The sequence below is a fragment of the Nuphar pumila genome, chromosome 6, assembly GCF_984573655.1.
Source record: "Nuphar pumila chromosome 6, dmNupPumi1.hap1.1, whole genome shotgun sequence".
Taxonomy (NCBI): Eukaryota; Viridiplantae; Streptophyta; class Magnoliopsida; order Nymphaeales; family Nymphaeaceae; genus Nuphar; species Nuphar pumila.
In genome coordinates this window covers 115,328,403-115,354,949 of record NC_143254.1, presented here as the reverse complement: position 1 = coordinate 115,354,949, position 26,547 = coordinate 115,328,403, and the positions used below count along the sequence as shown (strand labels likewise).

The following is a 26,547-nucleotide window of genomic DNA, read 5'->3' as shown; positions in this document are numbered from 1 at the left end:
TGCATCCAATGTATAACAGATGTCCACTTTTCCTTTGGAATGAGTTCGTGCCTGTTTGTTTTATCTAGTTTTCATGAGAAATTGCTGAGCTGAAATCCTTTTTCCACTGCGAGGCAAAATAAATAATCTAAGTATCATGGTAGAGAAGTGCTCTGCCGGCACAAGTAGGCTCAGTTTTTCTCACCACCTTGCTCTTTTCACGTGTATGAAAGTCCTTTAATAGGAAAGCTGAGCTGGTAGGAGTTTTTTTTTAATGAAAAATGATCGTATTGTATAACAAAAATGATGCATTTTAAAAAAATACCCCACAATTTACCAAATCTCTCAATTGGACAATTCCATGGATTTTTACTTTTTTTAGAGGTTTTACCCCTCAAAGTAGCAATTTTTTTATTTTTGCGGGTCACAATGCTAAAAGTAGATGGACCTCACGAAACTCATAAAAAATCACATACTAAAAAGATTGTGAAATTCCAAAAGACTTGCAAAAATCGTGACGAATATCGCAAGGTACGTTGCAAAAATCCTTTAAGTGTTGCGAAAGTTCAAATATTGCAAAATTTTATTTTATATAAATAACACTTCATTTCTCAACCCCTTATTTGCATTCAGATGCTCGATTTTTCGTAACTCTAAAGTTCTTTTGATCCTCGATCTTTCGACGACATTCAAGCTTTGCAAAAATCTCTCATCAGTGGTGGTAAACCTCGAAAGCATGAGCGACACTTTATCAATGTTGAGGTTTTTGATAAAAGCATGGGTGACACTTCATCAATGATGATTTTTTCGACAAAAACATTGGTGTTGAAATCTTATGGTATGGGTGAGATAAAAACCAAACGACCGCGAATTGTTCGTTAGTGTTACATTCTCATCATAGAGAACATGAAGAATGATGATGCAAAAGGCATTTTATTTAAGAAACTGTGATAGCCAAAAATATGTATTGAATAATGATGATGTAGAGTTGATGCATCTCACAGTCAGTGTTCGTTCGTTCACATGGTATGGGTGGGATAAGAAAAATCAGGAGAAAAATACATAATGTAGAATCAATGATGGTATATTGTAGTTTTTTCTATCAAAGATGCAATGCAATTTGGTATTCTTGAGGCCAAAGAGATGAAGATACCTTGGCACGTACTTTGTTTTCTCCTTATCAAAGAGGCATTGAGAAACAATATTCTTGTGAAAGAATGAAATGAATGCAATGTATGAGTGACTTCATTTTATGAAAAAATTGAATGAATGCAAAATGTATGAACAACTTCATTTTGTAAAAGAACGAAATATATGAGCAACTTCATTTACTGAAAGAATGAATAAATGCAATGTATAAGCGACTTCATTTTATAAAAGAATGAAATGTATGAACGACTTTAATTTATAAAAGAAATAAATGAATGCAATGTATGAGAGACTTCATTTTGTGAAATAATAGATGAATGCAATGTATGAGTGACTTTATTTTGTAAAAGAATGGAACAAATGCAAAATGTATGAACAACTTTATTTTGTAAAAGAATAAAATGAATGCAATGTATGAATAACTTTATTTTATGAAAGAATGAATGAATACAATGTATGAGCGACTTCATTTTATGAAAGAATGAATTATATAAATGACTTCATTTTATGAAAGAATTGAATGAATGCAATATATGAACGACTTTATTTTATGAAAGAATTGATGAATGCAATGTATGAACGACTTCATTTTGTAAAAAAATAGAATGAATGCAATATATGAGTAACTTCATTTTGTGAAAGAACAAGTCATATATATATATATGCAGATTTTCTATACAAATTCATGTATATATGCATTTTTTTCCAAAAATATATAATTTTTTTACTTATGCAATATTTTTGTTTTAAATTTCACTATTATAGAACGAATACACCAGTTTAACAATTTAACAATATATACAAACAAAATTAAAATTTATAACAAAAATTTATGTAAAAACATAACAGAACAACTACAAATTTTGTCAACCTACATGTAAAATTAGAACCAATTTTTTAAATAAAACCATGAATAAACTTTACATCTAAATGACATAAATCTTTATTCATTATATCAAAATTATATCCATATAGGGCATTTGAATGCAATAAGGGGTTGAGGACAACAAAAACTCTAAAATTACAAAAATAGGGCATCCAGATGCAAATAAGGAGTTAAAAAATGAAGCATCATTTATATAGAACAGAATTTTATAATATTCCTATAATACTCATTTAAAATTTTGCAAGGTACGAACTTTCATAAGTTTTTCATAATTTCACAATACCTTATATGATACTCTTTTGAAATTTTGCAAGGTACAAACTTCCACAACACTTCAAGAATTTTTGCAAGTTTCACAAGTGTTTTAAAAATTTGTAATCTTTTTTAAAATATCACAACCTCATATGCGATTTTATTGATGAGTTTCGTGGGTCCATCTACTTTAAGCATCGTGACCTGCAAAAATTGAAAATCACGGTTGTAAAGAGTAAAAGTGTCCAAAAAGTGAAAACATGCATAATTATCCATTTGACAGATTTAGTAAATTGTGGAGCATTTTTTAAAACACATCATTTTTTTTGTACAGTAGTCATTTTCCGTTTTAAAAAACCTATGTCCTTCCCCATAAAAGATCATTCCCTGAAAAATTAAATCCACTAATCTACCTTTATTTGCTTTGAAAATCATCTGAATTTAAATTACAAATGAGGAATCAAAGAATAAAGAAAACTGTTGGTTTATTTAATGTTTCATTCAGTCCATTGCTCTTTATAAAAAGCATTCACCAGATTTATCCATTGTTTAAAATGGGGTCCCTGGGCTACCCATCCATGGGACAAGGCTTCATAATTATGATGATGATGATTGGCTTCAGCACAATGCAGTCCAAGTTGAAATTCTTTACTAACCAGTCTGTAACTTTATGGTAGTCTTGAACAGTCATGCTTTGAAGGCTCACTCAACAATCAAGCGTGCAAGCAAAGGGCTTTGCAAAGCAGCAAATAAGGCCTTAACATAAATAAAACCAAATTGATGAGCACATGGACTCGTGACCAATCTAGCCGTATAATCCTGGCTGCCCCCTAGCTTGGCTTTCCAAAAGCACACGAGGAAAATGGCACACACACCATCTTGTCGATAGGATGCCACAGAATCTGATCCTTAAACTTTCACCACCATGTCCTGCATCCGTTGTCCGATGTTTTTGTACAACTTGCAGCATAAAAGACAGGATTGCGGCGCTTGACCTTTAGATCATATAGGTCAAGTGCATCAATGCTCTGTGCAGTTCTGAAATTCACAGACAAACAATGGGCTTGGATCACTCTGGATTGTGTGCCTGATGACACAACTATACAATATCAGCATACGTGTTTTTTATTTTCTTTTGCTGGAAAAAATGGAAGCAGAAACATGAGAGGGTGAGCTGCTCGTATTAATTCAGCAAAATGCACATATTTGCAACGGAATCCATTATTATTTTCCCATTCGAATGATTTTCTCAGCGAAAATATCCATACAGTTCTAAGAAACAGATACATAGATTCCATGGGTTTGAATCGGCAGTAGTGGGACCAGTCGAGACAATTCTGAAGAATCTGAAAGGAAGTAGTGCATTTGGACCGGTAACCGGCCATGATGCAAACTGACCCGGTTTACATACTGTCTGGTCATTTTCGTGTACACTCAACTTGGTCCATTTCTCCCCATCCAGTGAACCCTAAAGAAAATTTTTGCCTCCAAATTTTAGTTACAATTGACAGCAGAACAACAATGTATAGAAAGAAACCAAAATTTACAAACCTCTAAAGACCACTGCCGTGGGTAGGCAGCCGAACCATCTTGTCTTATGGTGTAGCAGTTACACATAAGCTGCAGAAGGGAAGCAATCAACTCTTTATTTCCAATGCTAAGGAAAGCAAGAATAAGGATCTAATCGTAAAAGCTGGTGTGATTCTGCAAAAGACTAGCTACTATTGATCTGAACACAAGCTACAGGTGGCTGGATAAATCAATGGTAGTGATCACCTACTCACAGATGATGCTACTGTAATGGAATCAAGAGCCCATAGATCCCAAGAGCCACTATGGGCAAAACACAAAAGCCACCACCGGGCACATACGAGAGAACAATATAAAAAATAATACTTTATTAAGAAGAAATGCTTAAGAGAAGCATTGAACAAAAGAGGGGAGAGACCACACCCTATATATACACAGATGAAAAGGAAGACCTCAACTAGCCACTGGGCTAGTCTAGCTCAATGGCTAGAAACAAAAGGACAAAAAATGCCCTTTGATGGCTACATAGAATACATAAAAATAAAGAAAAGAAAAAACTACATATTTTCCCTAAAATACATTCTAAAACTTACAACACTATATATATATATATATATATATATATATATATATATATATATATATATATATAACACCCCCTTTAAACTGAAGGTGAGAAAACCGAAAGTTAGTCATGGAAGAAAGAAAAATGTGACAACAATGCTTTGGTGAAAAGGTCAACAATTTGATATTCGGATGTCATGTAGGGTAGTCCAATAGTTCCTTAATTTTCTCTCAAATAAAATGGCAATACGTCTCTACATGCTTTGTACGGTCGTGGAAGGTGTGATTGTTCGCAATGTAGATGACGCTTTTGTTATTGCAACACATCTTCGATGGTGTACAAATGTTGACGCCCGTATCCTTCAATAGACTTCTTAGCCAAACAATTTCTGTGGTAGTGTTGCCACTGCCCGATACTCAGCTTCAATGAAAGAAAGCGACACTTTTTGTTGCTTCTTACATCTTCAAGGTAAGAGCGAATCACCTAAAAATACACAATAACATGTAGGGGAGATAAAACCATTAGAATTGCCTCTTCAATTTGAATCAGTATAAACAATTAAGTTTAAGGATAAAAAAAGGAATAGAAAAAACACTTAAGTTATGGTGCCCTTTAAGTAGGGGTGGCAATCGGGTCGGGTTGGTGGGTCAGCATACCTCAACACGAAGCCGACCCGTTTATTAAACGGGTCAGCTGTGGCAAACACGAACCCAACCCATTTATTAAACGGGTAACCCGACACGACACGGTTAACCCGTTTAATAAACGGGTCGGGTTCGGGTAAACGGGTTGGCGGGTCGGGTACGAGTAAACGGCTAAACGGGTTGGCGGGTCGGGTTCGGGTAAACTGGTTGGCGGGTCGGGTTCGGGTAAACGGGTTGGCGGGCGGGTTGGCAGGTCGGGTTCGGGTAAACGGGTTGACCCGCCTGCCTAACCCGTTCATTAAACGGGTCAGCCGGGTTGGCAGGTTGGCATACCCCTAACACAAACCCGACCCGTTTAATAAACGGGTTAGGCGGGTCGACCCGTTTACAACACGAACCCGTTTAAGCCAAACCCGACTAAGAAGCGGGTTGGCGGGTCGTGTCAGATTTTGCCATCCCTACCCTTAAGTATCTGATAATTATCATAATAGCAGCCATGTGAACTATGTTGGGCGTATGTTGAAATTGGTTTACACTGTGAATGGTATGGGCTATGTCAAGTCGAACGATAGATAGGTAAGTGAGAGATCAAATTAACTGTCGAGAAAGAGTAAGATCCTCCAATAGAGAAGCATTTATGGCCGTTATTTTTTGTTTTGATAACCTCGAGAGTATCCACTACCTTTTTATTTAATAGACCTGATCTAACAATTATTTCAAATGTCAACTTTATTTGAGATGACACATATCCTTTTGGAGGGTATGCAACCTTAGAAAACCAAAGTCAAACATATCAAAATTCTTTTAAGAATATTTTTAACATCATCAATACTCTTCTTATAACTTTCAATAACAATCATATTATTAGCATACAACAATAAATAATTATACTTGTTTCTGCATTTTTAACAAAAAGAGCAGTGTCAGCATAGCAAGAAACAAATTCAATATCAATCATTACCTTACTAAAACAATCATACTAGGCTTTAGGAGTATGTATAAGACCATATAATGGCCGGATGGCAAATAAAAGGAAAGGTCATCCCATACTTAAGTTTAAAAACCTTACCTTTCTCAATATCAAACACAAGAAAAGGATCAAAGTACACTTCTTCAATAAGGTCATTGTTAAGAAATAAATTCTTAACATCTAATTGATAAATAGGTCATCATCGAAGCTATGACTATTAGGGTTCTAACACTAGTCATCCTAACGACGGGGGCAAAAGTCTATTTACAGACAATCTCATATTCTTGTGAGCAACCTTTAGTAACTAATCTAGCTAACACTAGTCATTCTAACGACTGTGGCAAAAGTCTCTTTAAGTGTTAGCTCTATGAAGGGAATCTCGCTCTAATTTCATTGTCTCTATCCATTGAGGATGACTCTTGGCTTTTCTATAGTTTGATGGTTCTATAAAAGTGTCTTCAACAAGATACTATAATCAAGACCCAATGTTCTTGATGAAAGACAAGTGCACACATGCACAACAAGAACACAAAGAACACTTGTGCACAAAAGCACAAACCAATCAATCTCATAAATGCACTAAGGAAAAATGAATAAAAGCTTTATTGAATACTTGGGCTTTGACCCAAAGCCATACCAAAACACATGGGGGAACTCCCCTATTTATACACAATGAGAGGCCTTGGAGGGGCTCCCAATGTGATCATTGGGACCCCTCCAATGGTTATAATTATAACCGTTGGAGGGCCCAACGATCACATTCAGTGGGCCCCTCCAAGTGCTAAAACCAAAAAGAATAAGAAAAACATAAAAGGAAAAGAAAAGAAAACAAAAAGCAAAAATTACATACATATTCTCAAAAAAGAATGTGTAAAAAGATGAATATACCCTTACGACTGAAATGAAATAAATATATATTTTATATATATAATAGGTAGATACATATATTATATATATGTATATGTATTGCCTTATATATATAAAATATATATTGAATTACAAGATTCGATTACATAATTTAACACCCCCCCTCAAACTTAGGGCAGGATGACCAAAAGTTTGTCAAGGAGGAAATTGAACCGCGGAGCACACAAAGCTTTGGTGAAGAAATCTGTCAATTGATATTCTGAAGTTATATATGGAAGATCTATAACTCCTTTCAGATACGCTTCCCGAACATAGTGACAGTCCATCTTAATGTGCTTAGTTCGCTCATGAAAAGTATGATTTTTGGTAATGTATATTGCACTTTTGTTATCGCAGCATAGCTTGGTGGGCCCTTCTATTGTGATCCCCATGTCACTTAATAGCTAATGAATCCATACAATTTTCATGGTAGTAGTTGTCATGACACGATATTCAGCTTCAGTTGAGGATAAAGATACATTTTGTTGTTTCTTGCATCTTTAAGAGATTAATGAATCTCCTAAAAATATACAAAAACCAGTGGTGCCCCAGTCAGAGTCAATATAAGCAATTAATTTTAATTCAGAAGAAGATGATAAGAATACTCTCTTATTTAATGTACCCTTTGTGTATCTTACGACCCGCAGAATTGCACTCATGTGAACCAATGTTGGTGCATGTTGAAACTGACTTGCAGTATGAACTGTATGAAAAATATTTGGTCTAGTAATACTCAGATACATCAATAATCCTACAAGTTGTCTGTAAGAGGTAGGATCAAAGAGAGGAATACCATCATCAATCTTCATTTTGGCTCCTACTATAGCAGAAGTTTCACAAACCTTATCATCCGTAATACCTGACCTGTCAATAATCTCAGAGGCTATGTCACATGGGTGCGGGTGCGGGTGCGGGTGCGGGTGCGGGTGCGGGTGCGGGTGCGGGTGCGGGTGCGGGTGCGGGGATTCGGCACTTCCAAAAAACCCGGGTGCGGGGGTGCGGCAGGGGCAAAAATGTAAAAAAATATATATATATATATATATATATATATATAAAGGGGGTCGGGGGAACACGCAGGTTTTTTCAATTTTTGCAGTTGTCAGCTGCTGACAGAACTGTGAGATTTTGGTATGCGTGAGGGAAACGAGAAGACTCGATAGAGAGAGAGAGGGAGAGAGGAGAGATCGATTAGGGCATCGAATAATATTCCCCTTTGTATTGATCTATTTATAACACTTTACAATCTAAAAGAAATTACAAGTATGCCACCGCGTGAGCCTTCAGCGGTAGCGGTAGTATGGATTGGATCAAGATCCGATCCAATCCAAATATGATTTCTTAACAGCCCCCCTCAAGTTGAGCATGGGTATGAATCATGCTCAACTTGTTCTTCAAAGTCCAGAAGTGCTCTCCTGTAAGTCCTTTGGTAAACAAGTCCGCTACCTGTTGTGATGTAGGAATATATGTTGGGGAAATGACCCCGTCTTCAACCTTTTGACGAATGAAATGTTGATCAATCTCTATGTGCTTGGTACGGCTGTGAGAAATGGGATTGAAAGCCATTTTAATAGCACTCTGATTATCACAAAGGAAGGAGGAGTTGGCAATGGGTAGTAAGAGTTCGCCAAGGAGGTGTCGTAACCACGCAACTTCAGCGGTGCCGGCAGCCATGGCTCTATATTCTGCTTCTGTGCTTGACTTGCAAATTGCCCGTTGTCTTTTGCTACTCCAACAGACGAGATTGGAGTCAAGAAAAACACAATAACCTGAAACAGATCGTCTCTCATCTGGATCACCCCCCCAGTCAGCATCAGTATAGGTACAAAGGTGATGTCCATCCAGGACATTTGAAGACCTTGTGTAAATAAGGCCATCTCCAATAGTAGCTTTGAGGTAGCGTAAAATTCGCTTAACTGCTTCCATATGCTCTTTTGTGGGAGCATGCATGAATTGAGAGACCTGGTTCACTGCATATACTATGTCAGGACGGGTAAATGTGAGATATTGCAACATGCCAACGATACTTCGATAAAATCGAGGATTGGGATATGCATCACTTCCATCAAGAGTACGCAACTTGGAGTTAAGAATACTGGGAGTATTTATGGGTTTGCACTGCAACATCCCTGCCTTGCTTAATATGTCAAGAGCATACTTATGCTGAGTGAGAGTCATCTCATTATCCTTTCTATCAAGTTCAATCCCTAAGAAGTATCGTAGCTCGCCAAGATCCTTCATTTTAAAAGCCTCTTGCAAGACCTCTTTAACATGAGTGATATGAGAGGAAGAGTTTCCCGTGAGTACTATATCATCCACATATATGAGAAGCCAAGTTACCGTTTCACCTGACCGATATAAGAATAAAGAATGATCAAGGGCGCTTCGAGTGAAGCCGGCCTGCTGAATATGGAGAGAAAACCTGTCAAACCACGATCTAGATGCTTGCTTGAGCCCATATAATGATTTCTGTAGTTTGCAAACCCATTGAGAAGGATCACTTGATGCATACCCTGGAGGTTGCTCCATATATACTTCTTCTTTCAAATAACCATGAAGAAATGCATTCTTCACATCCAACTGATATAAGGGCCATCCATGTGATACTGCCAGTGAAAGAATAACTCGTATTGTCCCTATCTTGACAACTGGACTGAAAGTTTCATCGTAATCCTCACCATACTGTTGAGTGAATCCTCTGGCAACAAGGCGGGCTTTGTATCGGTCAACACTGCCATCAGGTCTATATTTAATCTTATAAACCCATTTGGAACTCACTACATTTTTCCCGTCTGGTCGAGGAACAAGGACCCAAGTTTGACATTCATGTAAGGCGGACATCTCCTCATTCATGGCATCAATCCAACGTCTATCTTGAGAGGCATGATCATAACTCTTGGGCTCCTCATTTTTGTTCACCTCTGTCATAAAGATCTGAAAATCTAAAGAAAAATTGTCATAACTGATCCACCTGTCAATTGGATGTCTTACCCGTTCTGATCTGCGTGGAAGAACATTGGTTGTGTCTGGAGCACGGATAGAAGGAGGCCTTCTACTATAAGTCATCCCTGAAAAATATCCAGGTGGTCGAGGATCACATGTGGATGATTCTAAATCAACTTGGGATGAGGCAAAGGGAGTGTCATGACATATTGGATCCGAAGATTGATGTGGATCCCCTTGTGAAGGTAGGATTTCAGCACTTAGCCATGGATCATAGGACTGAGGATCAGCATTGGATTCCACAAATGTGTCTGGCGAATCCTTGAATCTAAGCTCATCAAAAACAACATGCCGGGAAATGTGTACACGCCCAGTTTTGGGATTGTAACATCTATACCCTTTATGACTGTCAGAATAACCAATAAATCTGCACATAATGGCCCGATCCTGAAATTTGTTTCGTAAGGAGACATCAACATGAACATAACAAATACACCCAAAAACTCGTAGCACATTGTAATCAGGGTGTTCATGATGTAAAAGGAAATATGGGGAGTTTCCTTCAAGTAATGACAATGGCAAACGATTGATGATATATACGGCAGTATGGAAAGCTTCAGTCCAAAGAGTCATGGGGATGCCAGTATTATGTATCATGCTTAGTGCAGATTCAACTATATGTCTGTGTTTTCTTTCTGCTATGCCATTTTGTTGAGGTGTATGTGGACAGGAAATCTGTCTAGTGATCCCATGATTTAGTAAGTACTCAGTAAATTCTTTTGAGATAAATTCTCCCCCACCATCACATTGGAAATGCACAATATTAGAGGAGTATTTGTTGCGGACTAAGGCATGAAATTGAGTAAACAAATGAAATACTTCGGATTTATGCTTCATAAAAGAAATCCAAGTGTATCGAGAGTAAGAATCAATAAAAATAACATAATATTTGCTCCCAGAAGAAGAAGAAAGAGGAGCTGGTCCCCAAACATCAGAATATATTGTCTCAAATAATTTGGATGCTCGTTTATTTATCAACTGAAAAGGTAAGGCATGGCTCTTACAAATGTGACAATTTGAGCACATGTCTGACTTATTGGCAGGACATAGACTGGACTTGGGAATGAGCCCATTATTAACAAGATCACGAATAAAAGAATGACTGCAATGACCTAAGCGGCCGTGCCAAATGAATGACCTATCATACTCTGTTAAAGCAACATGATGAGGACTAGGAGAAGACGAAACAGGGACACTTGACGCAGACACTGTTGGGGCTTCCTCAAGAACGTACATGTTGCCCTTGCGAACACCCTCAGCGAATGTCTTCTTGGTTCGAGCATCCTTGACATAAACAGAAGATGGAGTAAATTCAACAGAGGAATTAGAATCATCAATAAGCTTGGAGACAGAAATAATATTTTTCTTAATATTTGGAACAACTAGGACATTTTTCAAGGGTAAAGAACAGTGAGACAAAGATACTTGTGCATTTCCAATGTGAGATATCTTATGATGGGATCCATCTCCTGTAACAACTGAGCCTTGATCTAAATAAGGGAGAGCACTAGAAAGTTTACCTGCATTATCAGTCACATGAGTTGCTGCACCAGAGTCCACATACCAAGTTCCTTCCTCATTCTGTTTAAAATTGATCTTGGACATAGCAGTCATAAGAATGTGTTGCACATCTGGAGGAATATAGTTGCCTGGCACATGTGAACTTGTCTGCGCGTTATCGCGTCGAACCCCTTTGCCTTTGTTCTGAGGATTGTGCCAACACTCAGACTTTACGTGTCCCTTTTTGTTACAATAAAAACAAGTAGGGATTCTCCGTGGGATATTGCCCTGTGTGTTGACCCGAGGAGTAGGAAGAATTCCTCTTCCCATGCCTGGTTGCACATGAAACCCTCTAGCACGATTCCCTGGATGAGAATAAGTGTTGGTAACAAGAACATTGTGTTGACCATGTGACAATAAGTCCTGACGTTGCAATCTGCTGGCTTCATGTTGAAGTAGTTTTGCCTTGAGATCTTCAAATGAGGGAAGGGAAGGCAATACCTCTAAGGCAGTACAAAAGACATCGAAATCATGTCCCAACCCACTTAGGACTTGTTGAACTTTGTCTTTATCGTTAATAGGGTGTCCCACAATAGCCAGTTGATCACTAATATTCTTCAGTTCACTCATAAACTCCAAAACTGATTTAGTACCACGCTTGCAATCTTGAAATTGCCTCTTAAGTTGGAGGAATCGGGCTTCAGAAATTTGGGAATACGTTGTGGCTAAGGATTGCCACAACTCCGTGGCAGTGAGATCATCATCAATCCCGGCGAGCACTTCATCGGAAAGAGTTGATGTGATATAAGCAACAAGGGCTTGATCATGTGCCGTCCATGTATCATAATCCGGATTAAGCTCAGTTAATGTGCTTTCAACTTCCCCGGCAGCATTCTTCACATCGGTTACATTGAACTTAGGTGGTGCAGGAAGAGAGCCATCAATGTGGCCATAAAGTCGATGACTCTTAATGAAAGGGATGATTTGACGTTTCCACGTCAAATAATTTGTTTGATTGAGTTTTTGAGAGATAAGTTGAGAAAGGAAGCTGGAAGAGAGGGCAGCCATAGAATGATTTAAGGTAAAGTTTAAGAAAGATTAGTGTTTAGAAAAATTAGGACACAGTGAAGGCAGGAACACAGTGAAGGCAGGTTATGTTTTCAGAATAAAGGAAGGAATTCAGAGTAAAAAAAAAATTGAAATTCTCGGCAGGAATGAAAAGGTTTAGAAATTTTGGAAGAGATGAAGTAACAGTCACGTGGAATCACGCTGGAACAAACTCGTGAAATCACGCTAAGAAATGGACTTACAGTCACGTGGAATCACGATCTGAATCACGATCTGACGCTGAATCACGATCTGAAGATCCTTGCTCTTGACGCTGTTTGACGCTGAATCACGATCTGACGCTGTTTGACGCTGGAGATGATCCTTGCTCTTGACGCTGAATCATGATCTGAAGATGAGCACGCAGAGAAGTTAGCGCTCTGATACCATGTGAGATTTTGGTATGCGTGAGGGAAACGAGAAGACTCGATAGAGAGAGAGAGGGAGAGAGGAGAGATCGATTAGGGCATCGAATAATATTCCCCTTTGTATTGATCTATTTATAACACTTTACAATCTAAAAGAAATTACAAGTATGCCACCGCGTGAGCCTTCAGCGGTAGCGGTAGTATGGATTGGATCAAGATCCGATCCAATCCAAATATGATTTCTTAACAAGAACAGCTACTGCAGCTGTCAGCAGCTGATAGAACAGTTGCTGACAGCTGCTGTCAGCATAATTTTTTTTTTTTAAAAAATCGCAGCCCATTTGGGCAAATTTAAAAAAAAAAATAAAAAAAAATGGACCTAAATGATCCTGGGTGTGGTCAACGCACCTAGGATCGGGTTGACCGCACCCGGTGCCGCACCTGCACCCGCGTCGAGTCGCGTCGACGCGGGTGCGACACCCTGCTAGTCGAATCCCTGTGACATAGCTCAGAGGCAAGCTTAGTTTGAGATAAAAAATACGCGGGTGCGACACCCTGCTAGTCGAATCCCTGTGACATAGCTCAGAGGCAAGCTTAGTTTGAGATAAAAAATACTCTCTATGAGAATATGCTACTTCAATACCCAAAAAATAAGTTAGGAATCTCAAATCAGACATTTCAAATTTATCTTTCAAAATTGATTTTATGTTTTTAACCCCTTTAGAATCACTTCCGGTTATAAGCATATCACCAACATATAAAAGCAGAATGACAATCCATGCATTGATTTTTCTAACAAATAAAGTAGTGTCAGTGAAACATGATGAAAAACCATTTTCTAACATTACGGAGTTAAATCTATCATACCAAGCCTTGGGAGCTTGTTTTAAACCATAAGTGTTTTGCGAAGGCGAAGTATTTTCCCTTGAGAAGTCTTCATTCCTGATGGAGCATCCATATATACTTCTCCATTCAGATCACCATTTAGGAAGGCGTTTTTAACATCCATTTGATAGATGTTTCATTTGTTAATTGAGGCAACAGTGATGAGACATCAGACAGTGACCATACGGGCCACAGGAGCAAAAGTTTCTTTATAGTCAATCCCATATTCTTGACTATACCCTTTTTGCTACTAATTGAGCCTTATATCTCTCAAGAGATCCATCGCTCTTAGTTTTAACCTTAAATACTCATCTACATCATATTGCTTTCTTACCCTTAGGGAGATCTTGGAACTCCCACGTTATGGCTATTCTTAGAGCACCAAGTTCATTCTCCATAGCTTCTACTCATTTAGAACATTTTCGTGCTTCCTCAAAATTTTTAGATTCTACGTAAGAATGAATGGCACTAAGACATGCCCTATATTTAGGTGAGAAAGAGTCATATGAGATAAACCTAGAAGGAGCTTTCTTAGGTCTTTCGGTTCTTCGCAGGTTCTCCTCTCTCGGAGAGACAGTCCTACTGGTGTCATTATATCTTTCAAGAGCACTTCTGAAGGTGTTTTTATCTCTATGAACATAGGTGATGGGTTCTCTAGATGTTCCTTCATCGATATGTTGATGAAGAAGAGAGAGCAGAAAAGAGACAGTTTTTTTAGTTGACTCATCATCACTTGTATCATTATCTTTAGTTAACCGTTCAAATAGAAAGAAATAATCCACATTCTCATTATGAGTTTTAAGACTTTTGAAACCACTAAGATTTTTCAAAAAACTCACATTTCTAGATACATATAATTTGTCATTTCTAACATCATAACACCTAAAACCCTTTTGGGTTTTCAAATAACCAAGAAAGGCACAAGGAATGGCCTTTGGAGAAAGCTTATCATTTTTAGCCGTAAGGACAAAACATTTACAACCAAAAACCCTTAACTTACTATAGTCAGGTTCCTTCTCATATAATTTTTTAAAAGGAGAAATTTTGTTCAAATTCTTTGATGGAAGTTTATTTGTGAGATAGACCGAAGTAAGGGCTACCTCAGCCCAAAATTTTTTTTGGAATGTTTTGTGAAATAAGCAAGGTTCGAGTTGTTTCAATAATGTGCATATGCTTTCGTTCAGCTAATCCGTTTTATTGAGGAGTTTTGGGGCAAGATTTTTTATGGAGAATACCACAACTTTCAAGATAACTCTTGAAATCATTTGAGAGGTATTCTCCTCCTGAGTCGGATCTAAGAATTTTTAAGTTTCCATTGAATTGATTTAAAATCATCATATAAAAAGTTTTAAAAGTAAAAAAAACTTCATGTTTATGTTTGAGAAAATATATCCAACAATACTCAGTGTAATCATTAACAAAAATCACATAATATGAGAATCCTCGTTTAGATATCACAGGAGCCGGACCCCATACGTTGGAATGAACGATTTCAAAAGGTTTTGTTGTAAATATGGATCTTTGATAAAAGGGTAAACTTTTCATTTTCCCAAGAATACATTCATTACATACAAAATCTCCTTTACAAAGGTATTTAACAAAAGGTAAATATGAAATTTTAACAATGTTGGGATGTCCAAGTCTCTTATGCCACATGAATATCCTTATTTTGGACAACATTACAAAATTGATTCTTGGGAGCTTGGAGAGAGTCAACATAGTAGAGATCTCCTCTCCTAGAACCTTCCCCAATCAACCTCCCGGACCGGCGATCCTATATTCAACATTTATTAAAAGAGAATTTTATATCGCAACTATGGTCCAAGAGTTGAGAAACCGAAAGTAAATTCAAATTTAGTTTTGGTATGAATCTAATTTTTGGAATAAAAAAATCTTGTTTTTCGAAATTGCCTATTCTTTTAATTTCAAGAAATGTTCCATCTGTCGTTAAGACAAAAGATGAAAAAGACTTTTTAGAATATTTGGAAAGAGAACAAGCACTTGTGGTCATATGAAATGATGCACCAGAATCTAAAAGCCAAGCTATCTTACCGGGGGGTGAAGAGGTTGTCATAGCGGCTCCGGAAGTTCCTCCCTTGAGAAGAGGTTGAAGAGCTTCTATAATTTGTTGTAAAGAGAGAGACCCATTGGAAGAGGAGGGTCATTCTTCTGGTTGAGATGTGGTAGCCATTGCAAGCAATTTCTTCCATTTTGGGCAAATAGGTTTGATATGCCCCGGTTCTTTACAAAAATGACAAGTTAGTTTGCTATAGTCTCTTTTTCTATTTTGCCAATTTCTTCCTTGATTTTGATTCTCGAAGTGAGGAGGTTTGTAAGTCTTCACATTATTACCCGGTCTTGAAATGGCATTCACTCCTTCACTTTCTTCTTAAATAGAAGAGGTAGCAAGGATGCTAGGTTTGCTCTTACTAATACCCATACGGGTTTCTTCCCCACTCAATTTAATAATAACATCTTCAATGGAGGGAGACGTGAAAGAAGAAAGAAGAAAAAAGAAAAAAGAAAAAAGAGAGGACCGAATTTGTTCAAATTTGGGTTTAAGGCCATTTAGAAAGTTAAAAAAATGTTCTTCCTCAAGTTGCTTGTGTCTAAGCTCGATAGCTTCACTACTCCATTTGGGTTCTAGCATAACAAGCTCGTCCCAAATGGAAGACAATTCGGCAAAGTATTCCCGAATAGTCATCTCATTTTGTTGTAGGATTGCCCTCCTTTGAAGGTAGTACTTGTGCGATAAATCTCTTGATGTATACATTTTTTCAAGATATAGCCAAGCTTCGAAAGCTTTCTTGAATTTGATGATGTTGGCATTGATCTTAGTTTCAACGAATGAGAAAAACCACGATAAGATCTTGAAGTTTTTCATTTCCCATTCGTCATGTTTCTTTGAATAATCTTCAAGAGCTCTTTGCCTTTCTTCTCCTTCAAGAATCTTTATATCACCTTTTTTCACAATAGTAATTTTTTGTTCGAGTTCTGGTATTGAACCTTGAACATACCCCCAAAGCCCCTTCCCTTTAATATGGGCTTTCATATTACCGGCCCAAACATGATAGTTTGAACCATTGAGTTTAAACCCAAGAGAGAAGTGAGAGTCTTTTTCGCCCATTAGAGAAGATAGAAACAAAAAAAAGAACACGTACCTCAATAGATTTTTAAGTCTTTCTTGACAAAGGAGACTTCTAAAATATTGGCCGAAGGAAATGATCCACTCCAATCTTCGATGGCTTAAAGGCACGTTTTTCAAGGCACCCAATAATGTGGAGAATGCACAAGCTTTCTTCGTCAAACCAAGCTCTGATACCATGTAAAAGTGTCTTCAACAAGATACTATAATCAAGACCCAATGTTCTTGATGAAAGACAAGTGCACACATGTACAACAAAAACACTTGTGCACAAAAGCACAAACCAATCAATCTCACAAATGCACTAAGGAAAAATGAATAAAAGCTTTATTCAATACTTGGGCTTTGACCCAAAGTCATACCAAAACACAAGGGGGAACTCCCCTGTTTATACACAATGAGAGGCCTTGGAGGGGCTCCCAATGTGATCGTTGGGACCCCTCCAACGGTTATTATTATAACCGTTGGAGGGCCCAACGATCACATTGAGTGGGCCCCTCCAAGTGCTAAAACCAAAAAGAATAAGAAAAAAATAAAAGGAAAAGAAAACAAAACAAAAGGCAAAAATTACATACATATTCTCAAAAAAGAATGTGTAAAAAGATGAATATACCCTCACGGCTCAAATGAAATAAATATATATTTTATATATATAATAGGTAGATATGTATACATATATTATATATATGTATATGTATTACCTTATATATATAAAATATATATTGGATTACAAGATTTGATTCCATAATTTAACAGGTTCATGGTAGGCATGAAAGACCATTAAACAAGCTCTATAATTTGGAGAAAAAGATTCATAGAAGGCAAATCTATTAGGTGGTCTAGGGATATATTAGGATTTTCTAAGGTTAGACCCTTCTATAGGGGTATTCTAAGGATTGTTCTTGTGAGTATTTTTTTGAGGCACATGGTTGATTCTTACTCTCATGCCGAGTATAATCATGAAGTTCATGAGATCCTCATTATTTGAGTTAGAATCATTGTTAATCACATCGTTGAGAGTATCATTATCAACACATTCAACATTATCACAATCATTCAAATTAGATGCTTCACTTCCTTTCTTAGGTAAAAGATTAAATATGAAAGAATAATCTACTTCCTCCTTAGGTTTATCTTTATAAGATCCATTTTCTTCTTCTAAAAAGGTAACATTTCTAAAATCTATACCCCTTTTGATTTTCTCTAATAAACACACATTCAATCGCTTTTGGCGAGAGTTTGTCATTTCCTTGAAAAAGTACAAAGCACTTACATTAAAAAACTCTTAGAACCTATTTAGAAACTAGTAGCTGGGATAGGAAGTGGGAACAGACAAATCCTAGATTTGGCAGCTACCACCTCTTGGAGGTGGTAGCTATGGATTCCATTATTTAGTTTAAATACAAAGGTGAGAGGACCTCACTTCCCATTCCAAATGCATAAACACCTATCCCAGCTATCAGTTTTCAAATGGCAACCACAAGGTAGTTTGACCAAGTTTTTGCCAAATGCATTAACTCTTATCACAACTCAAAGTTTCCAAACATGGCCTTAATCTTTTGAAATCCGGGGTTATATTGAACAATTTTTCCATAGGTGAAATATTTTTTAATAAAAATGACATTTTATTTATTAAAACCGATAGCAATAAGTGTAGCTTCAACCCAAAAATTCTTAGGAACACTTTTTGAAATAAATAGGGTTTTAGTTGTCTCAATAATGTGTTTGTTTTCTCTCATCAAGAGCATTTTGTTGAAAAGTTTTTGGACAAGGTCTTTGATGCAAAATCTCATTTTGTTTCAAATAGTTTTGAAAATCATTTGGACATATATTCTCCACCTAAATAAGAGCAAAAAATGAAAATATTAGTTTGAAATTCATTTTTAACAAGCATGAGAAATTCTTTAAAGTGAGAAAACATTTGATTTAAACCTCATATTTAGTGAAGACATCAATTAAAATAACATAATAAGAATATCCTCCTTTTGACATGACGGGAGTGGGTCTCCATACATCCGAATGCACCAACTCAAAGGGTTTTTTGAAAACAAAAGTTCAATTTGTAAATGGAAGAGTATGCATTTTTCCAAGGATGCAATCATTACAAATAAACCCCCTTTCATTACAAAATCTTTTCAAAAAATAAAAAAGATATAACTTTGAGGTACTTGGATGCCCAAGTCTTTTATGCTAAGTTACAATATCTTTATCTTGAGCATAATTATAAAAAAACTTAGAGTGAAGAGACAAAAAGTTCATATAATAGATAACTTCTCTCTTATGACCTCGCCAAATAAGCTTCCCTGACTAAAGATCATGTATGGAGCAACCCTTAGATGAGAAAGAGATTTCACATCCATGGTTGAAAAATTGAGAAACCGAAAATATGTTTAAATTCAATTTTGGTATAATTCTAATCTTAGGACAAAAAATTCTTTAGAATCTTTTAAAACTTGTTTTAAATTTTAAATTCCTTTGATTTCTAAAGAGCCTTTGATTTCTAAAGAGGTCGCATAAACAATTGAAACAAAAGATGAGTAAGAGTTGGTGCATTTTTCGGATAGAAGGGATGCATTAGGTGTCATGTGAAAAGAAGCACCCGAGTTAAGTATCCAAGAGGCCAGGAGGAGATTGTGGCACCAGATGTGGATGTTATAAAAGTTTTTGCCTTCAAAAATTCTTGAAAAGCTTCTGCCTATTGAGCAATGGATAGGTCCTTAAGATCACCTCCTTTCTTGCTTGCATCATCACTCATTTTGGTAGATTTCTCTCTAACGGAGGCCGCTTTCTTCTTTAGCTTAGGACAATTCAGTTTGATATGTCTTGACTCATCACAAAGTGACGATGATCTTCCTCGTTCCATCATTGTTTTACTTCCAAAAATGTGGTAGAGGCTTGTAGTTGTTCATATCACTCTCCTGTCTTGACATCGTGTGCACCTCGTCCCCTTCCTTAATCATGCTACGACAAGCCTCTTCTTGGCAAATCTCTACAAGAGCCTCATTTAGGGGAGGAGGAGAGGATCCATGAAGCAAAGATGCTCGAACTTGCTCAAATTTCGGGCAAAGTCCATAAAGAAATTGAAAAAAAGGTTCTTTTACTAGTTGCCTTGTCTCAATTCTATAACGACTCCTTCCCATTGAGGTTCAAGAAGAGCAAACTCATCTCAAAAAGGGGATAGATCACTATAGTAGTTACGTACACTCATGTCTCCTTGCTTCATTCAACAAATCTTCTCTTATAAAAAGTATTGACACGCAAGTTCTTTTGGGTGTACATTCCCTTCAAGAATATTCATACTTTACTTGCCTTTTTGAATTTGGTAATATTAACACAAATATTTAGTTCAACATTATTCATAAATCATGCCAAGATGTTGGCGTGTTTGTTAAAATGTATCTCTCTTTATGTAAATATTTACATATATATATAAAGAGAGATACATATACATATATACATCACGTATATATGTATATGTATCTATCTATATATATATATATGTAAATATATATGTTTTCTTTTTCTGTAAAACCCGAAAGGGTATTTTAGTCATTTCTCTCCATTTTGCGCATATTCATAATTATGAATATGCTGTAATTCTTTTTCCTTTTTTACTTTTCTTCTTTTCTTTTTTTCTTTTCCCTTTTTTGTCTTTTTCTTCTTTATTTCTTTGTTGACTCAAAGTCAACCTTGGAGGGCTCAACACTAGCTGTTGAGCCTCTCCAACGGTTAGAATTCTAACCGTTGGAGGGGCTCCAACAGCTAGTGGAGCCCCTCCAAGGCTCCTTTTCCCTCTTATAAATAGGGGAGTTCCCCCTTTGTAAACTTCACTTCTTGGAGCTTTTGTTCTCCAATCCTCTCAATAAAATTCTTTATATTTTGTATGCCTTTGTGCATTTGAGTTTCTTTATTGTACCTTTGTGTACATTTGTTCTAAGTGTTCTTGTGCTTTTGTGCACATTGGTGGTGTTGTGCTCATCGCACACTTTATCTCATTTTTTGAGATATTTTCACATGGTATCAGAGCTAGGCTTAAAGGAAAAGAAGATCGTGCTCTTATTTCTCTTCGTTGGAATACCTCGTAAAGTGTGCCATTGAGTTGTGGTGGTGGAAGTGAAGACTCGGCTCTTCATTCTATATTTTGCAAGCTTCCTACATCAAGAAGGGACTCACTTCGCATTGTGGTACGCATTTATTCCTCTTTGTATCCTCTCTAATGGGCGAAAAAGATTCGCACTTCTCTCTTGGCTTCAAATTGAATGGAATGAATTATCATGTATGGGCCGGGAATATGGAGGCCCATATAAAAGGAAAGGGACTTTGGGGATATGTTCAAGGAACTATTCCCGAACCCGTACCAAAAATTACTACCCTTGACAAAGGGGAGATCAAGGTTCTTGAGGGTGAAGAAAGAGAAAAGGCTTTTGAAGATTACAATAAGAAGCATGAAGAATGAGAAATGAAAAACTACAAAATTCTCTCATGGTTCTTCTCTTCGGTTGAGACCAAAATTAATGCCAATATTCTAAAGTTCAAAAAGGCATGTCAAGTATGGGAATATCTTGAAAGAATGTATACTTCAAGAGATTTGTCCCATAAGTACTATCTCCAAAAGAAGGCCTTAACCCTTCAACAAGGAGAAATGTCCGTTAGAGAGTATTTCGCCGAGTTATCCACTATTTGGGATGAGCTTGCCCTCCAAGAACCTAAATGGAGCGGTGAGGCTATTGAATTGAGGGCCAAACAACTAGAAGAGGATCATTTCTTTAACTTTTTAAATGGGCTTAAACCCGAGTTTGAACAAACTAGATCCTCTCTCTTATCTTCTTTCTCTTCCCCTCCTTTGGAAGATGTGCTTACCAAATTAAGTGGAGAAGAAACTAGATTGGGAATGAATAAAACCAATCTAAGTGTGTTGGCCGTTCCCTCTAAAGATGAGGATGAGGATGCTTATGCCGTCTCAAGACCGGGAATAATGTTAAAACCTATAAACCCCCTCATTTTAACAAAAATCAAGGAGGAAGAGAAAATGGTGGGCATTATGGAAGGAGAGATTATAGTAAGATCATATGCCATTTTTGCAAAGAACCGGGTCACATTAAACCGGTATGCCCTAAATGGAAGAAGATGGTGGCTATGTCTACTACTTTCCAATCAACCAAGGAGGAAGGTCCTTCTACTTCCAATCATGCTACTTTGGCTCTCAATCAAATCATGGAAGCTCTTCAACCACTCCTCAAGGGATCCGTTTCCGGAGCCGCCATGACCACCTTCTCTCCTCCCGGTAAGACTCTTTGGCTCTTAGACTCAGGTGCATCCTTTCATATGACTCCAAATGTTTTGTCACTTTCTAAATACTCAAAAAATTTGTCACCCTCTTTTGTCTCCACCGCGGATGGGGCTTCTCTTGAAATAAAAGGAATTGGTGATTTTGAAAGACAAGGTTTTTTTATTCCAAAAGTTAGATTTATACCAAAACTAAATTTAAATTTGCTTTCCGTCTCTCAACTATCGGATCATGGGTGTGATATCAAATTCTCATCAAATAAATGTTGGATACAGGATCGCCGGTCCGGGAAGTTGATTAGGGAAGGCTCTAGGAAGGGAGATCTTTATCTCATGGAATTTCTTCAAATTCCAAAAACCTCTTTTTGTAATGTTGCCCAACATAAGGATATAAATATTTGGCATAAACGCCTTGGGCATCCAAATATTGTCAAGCTTTCATATTTACATTTTGCTAAAACCTTATGTAAAGACAATTTCAATTGTAATGATTGCATTCTTGGTAAAATGAGAAGCTTACATTTTGGACAAAGAACTATGTTTTCAACCAAACCTTTCGAAATTGTGCATTCGGATGTATGGGGACCGGCACCCGTTGTGTCTAAGGGAGGTTTTTCATATTATGTTATTTATGTGGATGATTTTTCAAGGTATAGTTGGATATACTTCCTCAAACATAAACATGAGGTTTTCTCTACTTTCAAGATCTTTCACATGTTAATACAAAATCAATTCAATAGTAAATTACAAATTTTTAGAACCGACTCCGGGGGAGAATATCTCTCAAATGATTTCAAAAGTTATATTGAAAATAATGAGATTGTTCATCAAAGGTCTTGTCCCAAAACTCCCCAACAAAATGGGTTAGCCGAACGAAAACATAGACACATAATTGAAACTACAAGAACTTTGTTAATTTATCAAAAAATTCCAAAAAGATTTTGGGCCGAAGCGGCTCTTGCATCGGTTTATCTCATCAACCGACTTCCATCCAAAAACTTGAACCAAATATCTCCATATGAAATCTTGTATAAAAAAGAACCCGACTACAATAGGTTAAGAATTTTTTGTTGTAAATGTTTTGTTCTCACCGATAAGAATGATAAATTATCTCCCAAAGCTATTTCTTGTGCTTTTTAGGATATTCGGAAACCCAAAAAGGTTTTAGGTGTTATGATATTAAAAATGATAAACTATATGTTTCAAGAAATGTAACCTTTTTAGAAAACATAAGTGGTTTTGAAGAACACAAAACTCATGAAGATAATGCCGATTATTCCTTTTTGTTTGAACTATTATCTAGAAATGAAGATTTTAGCGATGATGAATTAAAAGAGAATGAGGATATAAGTGAATGTATTCCTCAAACCATTCATAATGAAGAAGAAATGATAAATGAACCAATTAACTATACTCATAGAGATAAAAGCACTTTTAGAAGTGCAATAGAGAAATATAGTGATCTTAGTGAATCTTCCAACAACTCTCGAAGAACTGAAAGATCTAGGAAAAATCCTTCTAGATTTATATCCTATGAGTCTTTTTCTCCAAAACATAGGGCATGTCTTAGTGCCATTCATTCATACCAAGAACCTAGAAATTTTAAAGAAGCTACGAAAATGATTGAATGGAGGGATGTCATGGACAACGAACTTAGAGCCCTCAACAAAGCCAAAACGTGGGTTTTTCAATGTCTTCCAGAAGGAAAGAAAACAATAGGATGTAGATGGGTTTTTAAAGTCAAAACCAAGAGTGATGGCACTCTTGAAAGATATAAAGCCCGTCTTGTCGCAAAAGGATATAGTCAAGAATACAGCATCGATTACGAAGAAACCTTTGCTCCTGTTGCACGAATGGTTACTGTAAGGTGTTTAATCACCATTGCATCTATTAAAAAATAGAATATTTACCAAATGGATGTTAAAAATGCATTTCTAAATGGGGACCTTAATGAAGAAGTCTACATGGATGCTCCTCCTGGTATGAACATACCAAAGGGGAAAGTCCTTCGTTTGCAAAAAGCACTTTATGGTTTAAAACAAGCCCCTAAGGCTTGGTATGATCGATTTAATGATGTAATGGTTCAAAATGGTTTTTCCTCATGCTACACTGACACTGCTCTGTTTGTCAAAAAGTCTGATGCAGGAATTGTGATTTTACTGTTATATGTTGATGATATGTTGATAACAGGTAGTGACATAAAAGGCATCAGAAACATTAAAACCACTTTAAAAGAAAGGTTTGAAATGTCAGACCTGGGGTATCTGACTTACTTTCTTGGTATTGAGGTAGCCTACTCTCATAGAGGCTATTTTTTGTCTCAAACTAAACTTGTCTGTGAGATTCTTGACAGATCAGGTATTACTGATGATAAAATCTGTGAGACCCCTGAAATTATGGGATCAAAAATGAAGATCGATGATGGAAAACCTTTGGATGATCCTACCCCCTACCGGCAACTTGTGGGATCTCTAATGTATCTTAGCATCACAAGGCCGAACATCTCTCATGCCGTGCATACTGCAAGCCAATTTCAGCATGCTCCTACATCCGTTCATATGAGTGCCATTCTCCGAGTTGTCAGATACTTAAAGGAAACTTTAAACAAGGGAGTTTTTCTTTCCTCTTCTTCTGAGTTGAATTTAATTGCATATACTGACTCTGATTGGGGAGGTGACCCAAATAACCGTCACTCCACTACAGGCTTTTGCATTTTTTTAGGTGAATCCATGATCTCATGGAGATGTAAGAAGCAACAGAAGGTGTCTCTATCATCCACCGAAGCAGAATATCGAGCCATGGCATCTACAACTATGGAGATTGTCTGGATTCATCAGTTGCTGCAAGACATGGGGATTCCAATTCAAGAACCCACAAAGTTATGTTGTGATAATAAGAGTGCAATCTATATTGCCAAGAACCACACGTTTCATGAGCGGACAAAGCATATTGAGATGGACTGTCATTATGTCCGTGAGGCATATCTACAAAAAGTCATCGATCTTCCTTATGTGACGTCAGAATATCAGTTGGCAGATTTCTTCACCAAGGCGCTTTGCTCCCCAAGATTCAACTTTCTCCTTTGCAAACTTTCGGTCATTGTGCCCTAAGTTTGAGGGAGGGTGTTAAAATGTATCTCTCTTTATGTAAATATTTACATATATATATATAAAGAGAGATACATATACATATATACATCACGTATATATGTATATGTATCTATCTATATATATATATATGTAAATATATATGTTTTCTTTTTCTGTAAAACCCGAAAGGGTATTTTAGTCATTTCTCTCCATTTTGCGCATATTCATAATTATGAATATGCTGTAATTCTTTTTCCTTTTTTACTTTTCTTCTTTTCTTTTTTTCTTTTCCCTTTTTTGTCTTTTTCTTCTTTATTTCTTTGTTGACTCAAAGTCAACCTTGGAGGGCTCAACACTAGCTGTTGAGCCTCTCCAACGGTTAAAATTCTAACTGTTGGAGGGGCTCCAACAGCTAGTGGAGCCCCTCCAAGGCTCCTTTTCCCTCTTATAAATAGGGGAGTTCCCCCTTTGTAAACTTCACTTCTTGGAGCTTTTGTTCTCCAATCCTCTCAATAAAATTCTTTATATTTTGTATGCCTTTGTGCATTTGAGTTTCTTTATTGTACCTTTGTGTACATTTGTTCCAAGTGTTCTTGTGCTTTTGTGCACATTGGTGGTGTTGTGCTCATCGCACACTTTATCTCATTTTTGAGATATTTTCACAGTGTTCACTTTCCAAATCTTCCATTTTTGTTTGGTACTCTTGAATCACCTTCTCTTTCATCACCATCAATGGCCTTGATTTGGACACCTTATTTCTTTGTGAGCTTGAGTTAGGGTTAGGGAGTAGTTCCACTTACATATTCCCATAACTTTTTACCCTTGAGATGGTTCTCCATTGCAACGGCCCACATTAAGTAGTTTGAACCATTCTATTTGAAAGAGAGCTCGATCTTTGATTTGCTTTTGGCCATGATGATGATGATGGTAGACACAACTCACCAACCGGAAAAAAGGAGCAATAGCACACGCCAAGAATAAAGAGGAGATTCTCCTCAAAATACAATGCAAATAGGATCAAATAATCCTATTGGTATCTGATACCGTGTAATGGAATCAAGAGCACAATAATGCAAAAGCCACTATGGGCAAAATACAATAGTCACTAAGGGCAAATAAAAAAGAGTTCACAAGATCACAAGAGCCACTATGGGCACACACAAGAGAACAATAATAAAAAATAGTATTTTTTATTAAGAAGAAATGCTTAAGAGAAGCATTAAAGTAAAGAAGGGAGAGACCTCCATATATATAGACAAAGAGAGGAGAATGGAGAGCTCTAGCTG

The 26,547-nt window shown here is 36.9% G+C and overlaps 1 protein-coding gene across 5 annotated transcripts in view; it reads right to left on the bottom strand.

Annotated features, from left to right (window-relative positions):
• Positions 1-3,416: 3,416 nt before the first annotated feature.
• LOC149835805 (BTB/POZ domain-containing protein) overlaps positions 3,417-26,547 on the bottom strand; it is a 29,780-nt gene continuing 6,649 nt past the window's right edge. For 3 of the 5 annotated variants that reach the window (XM_090008764.1, XM_090008766.1, XM_090008765.1), the window contains 2 exons: positions 3,818-3,886; positions 3,417-3,734 (listed from right to left, as the gene is read on the bottom strand). In XM_090008764.1, coding sequence (XP_089864890.1) covers positions 3,516-3,734; positions 3,818-3,886 — 288 coding nt within the window. In that variant the 3' untranslated portion in view covers positions 3,417-3,515. Of the gene's footprint in view, positions 3,735-3,817; positions 3,887-4,520; positions 4,845-26,547 lie in introns of those variants that run through there. The other 2 variants (XR_016432369.1, XM_090008767.1) reach the window with 2 other exon arrangements.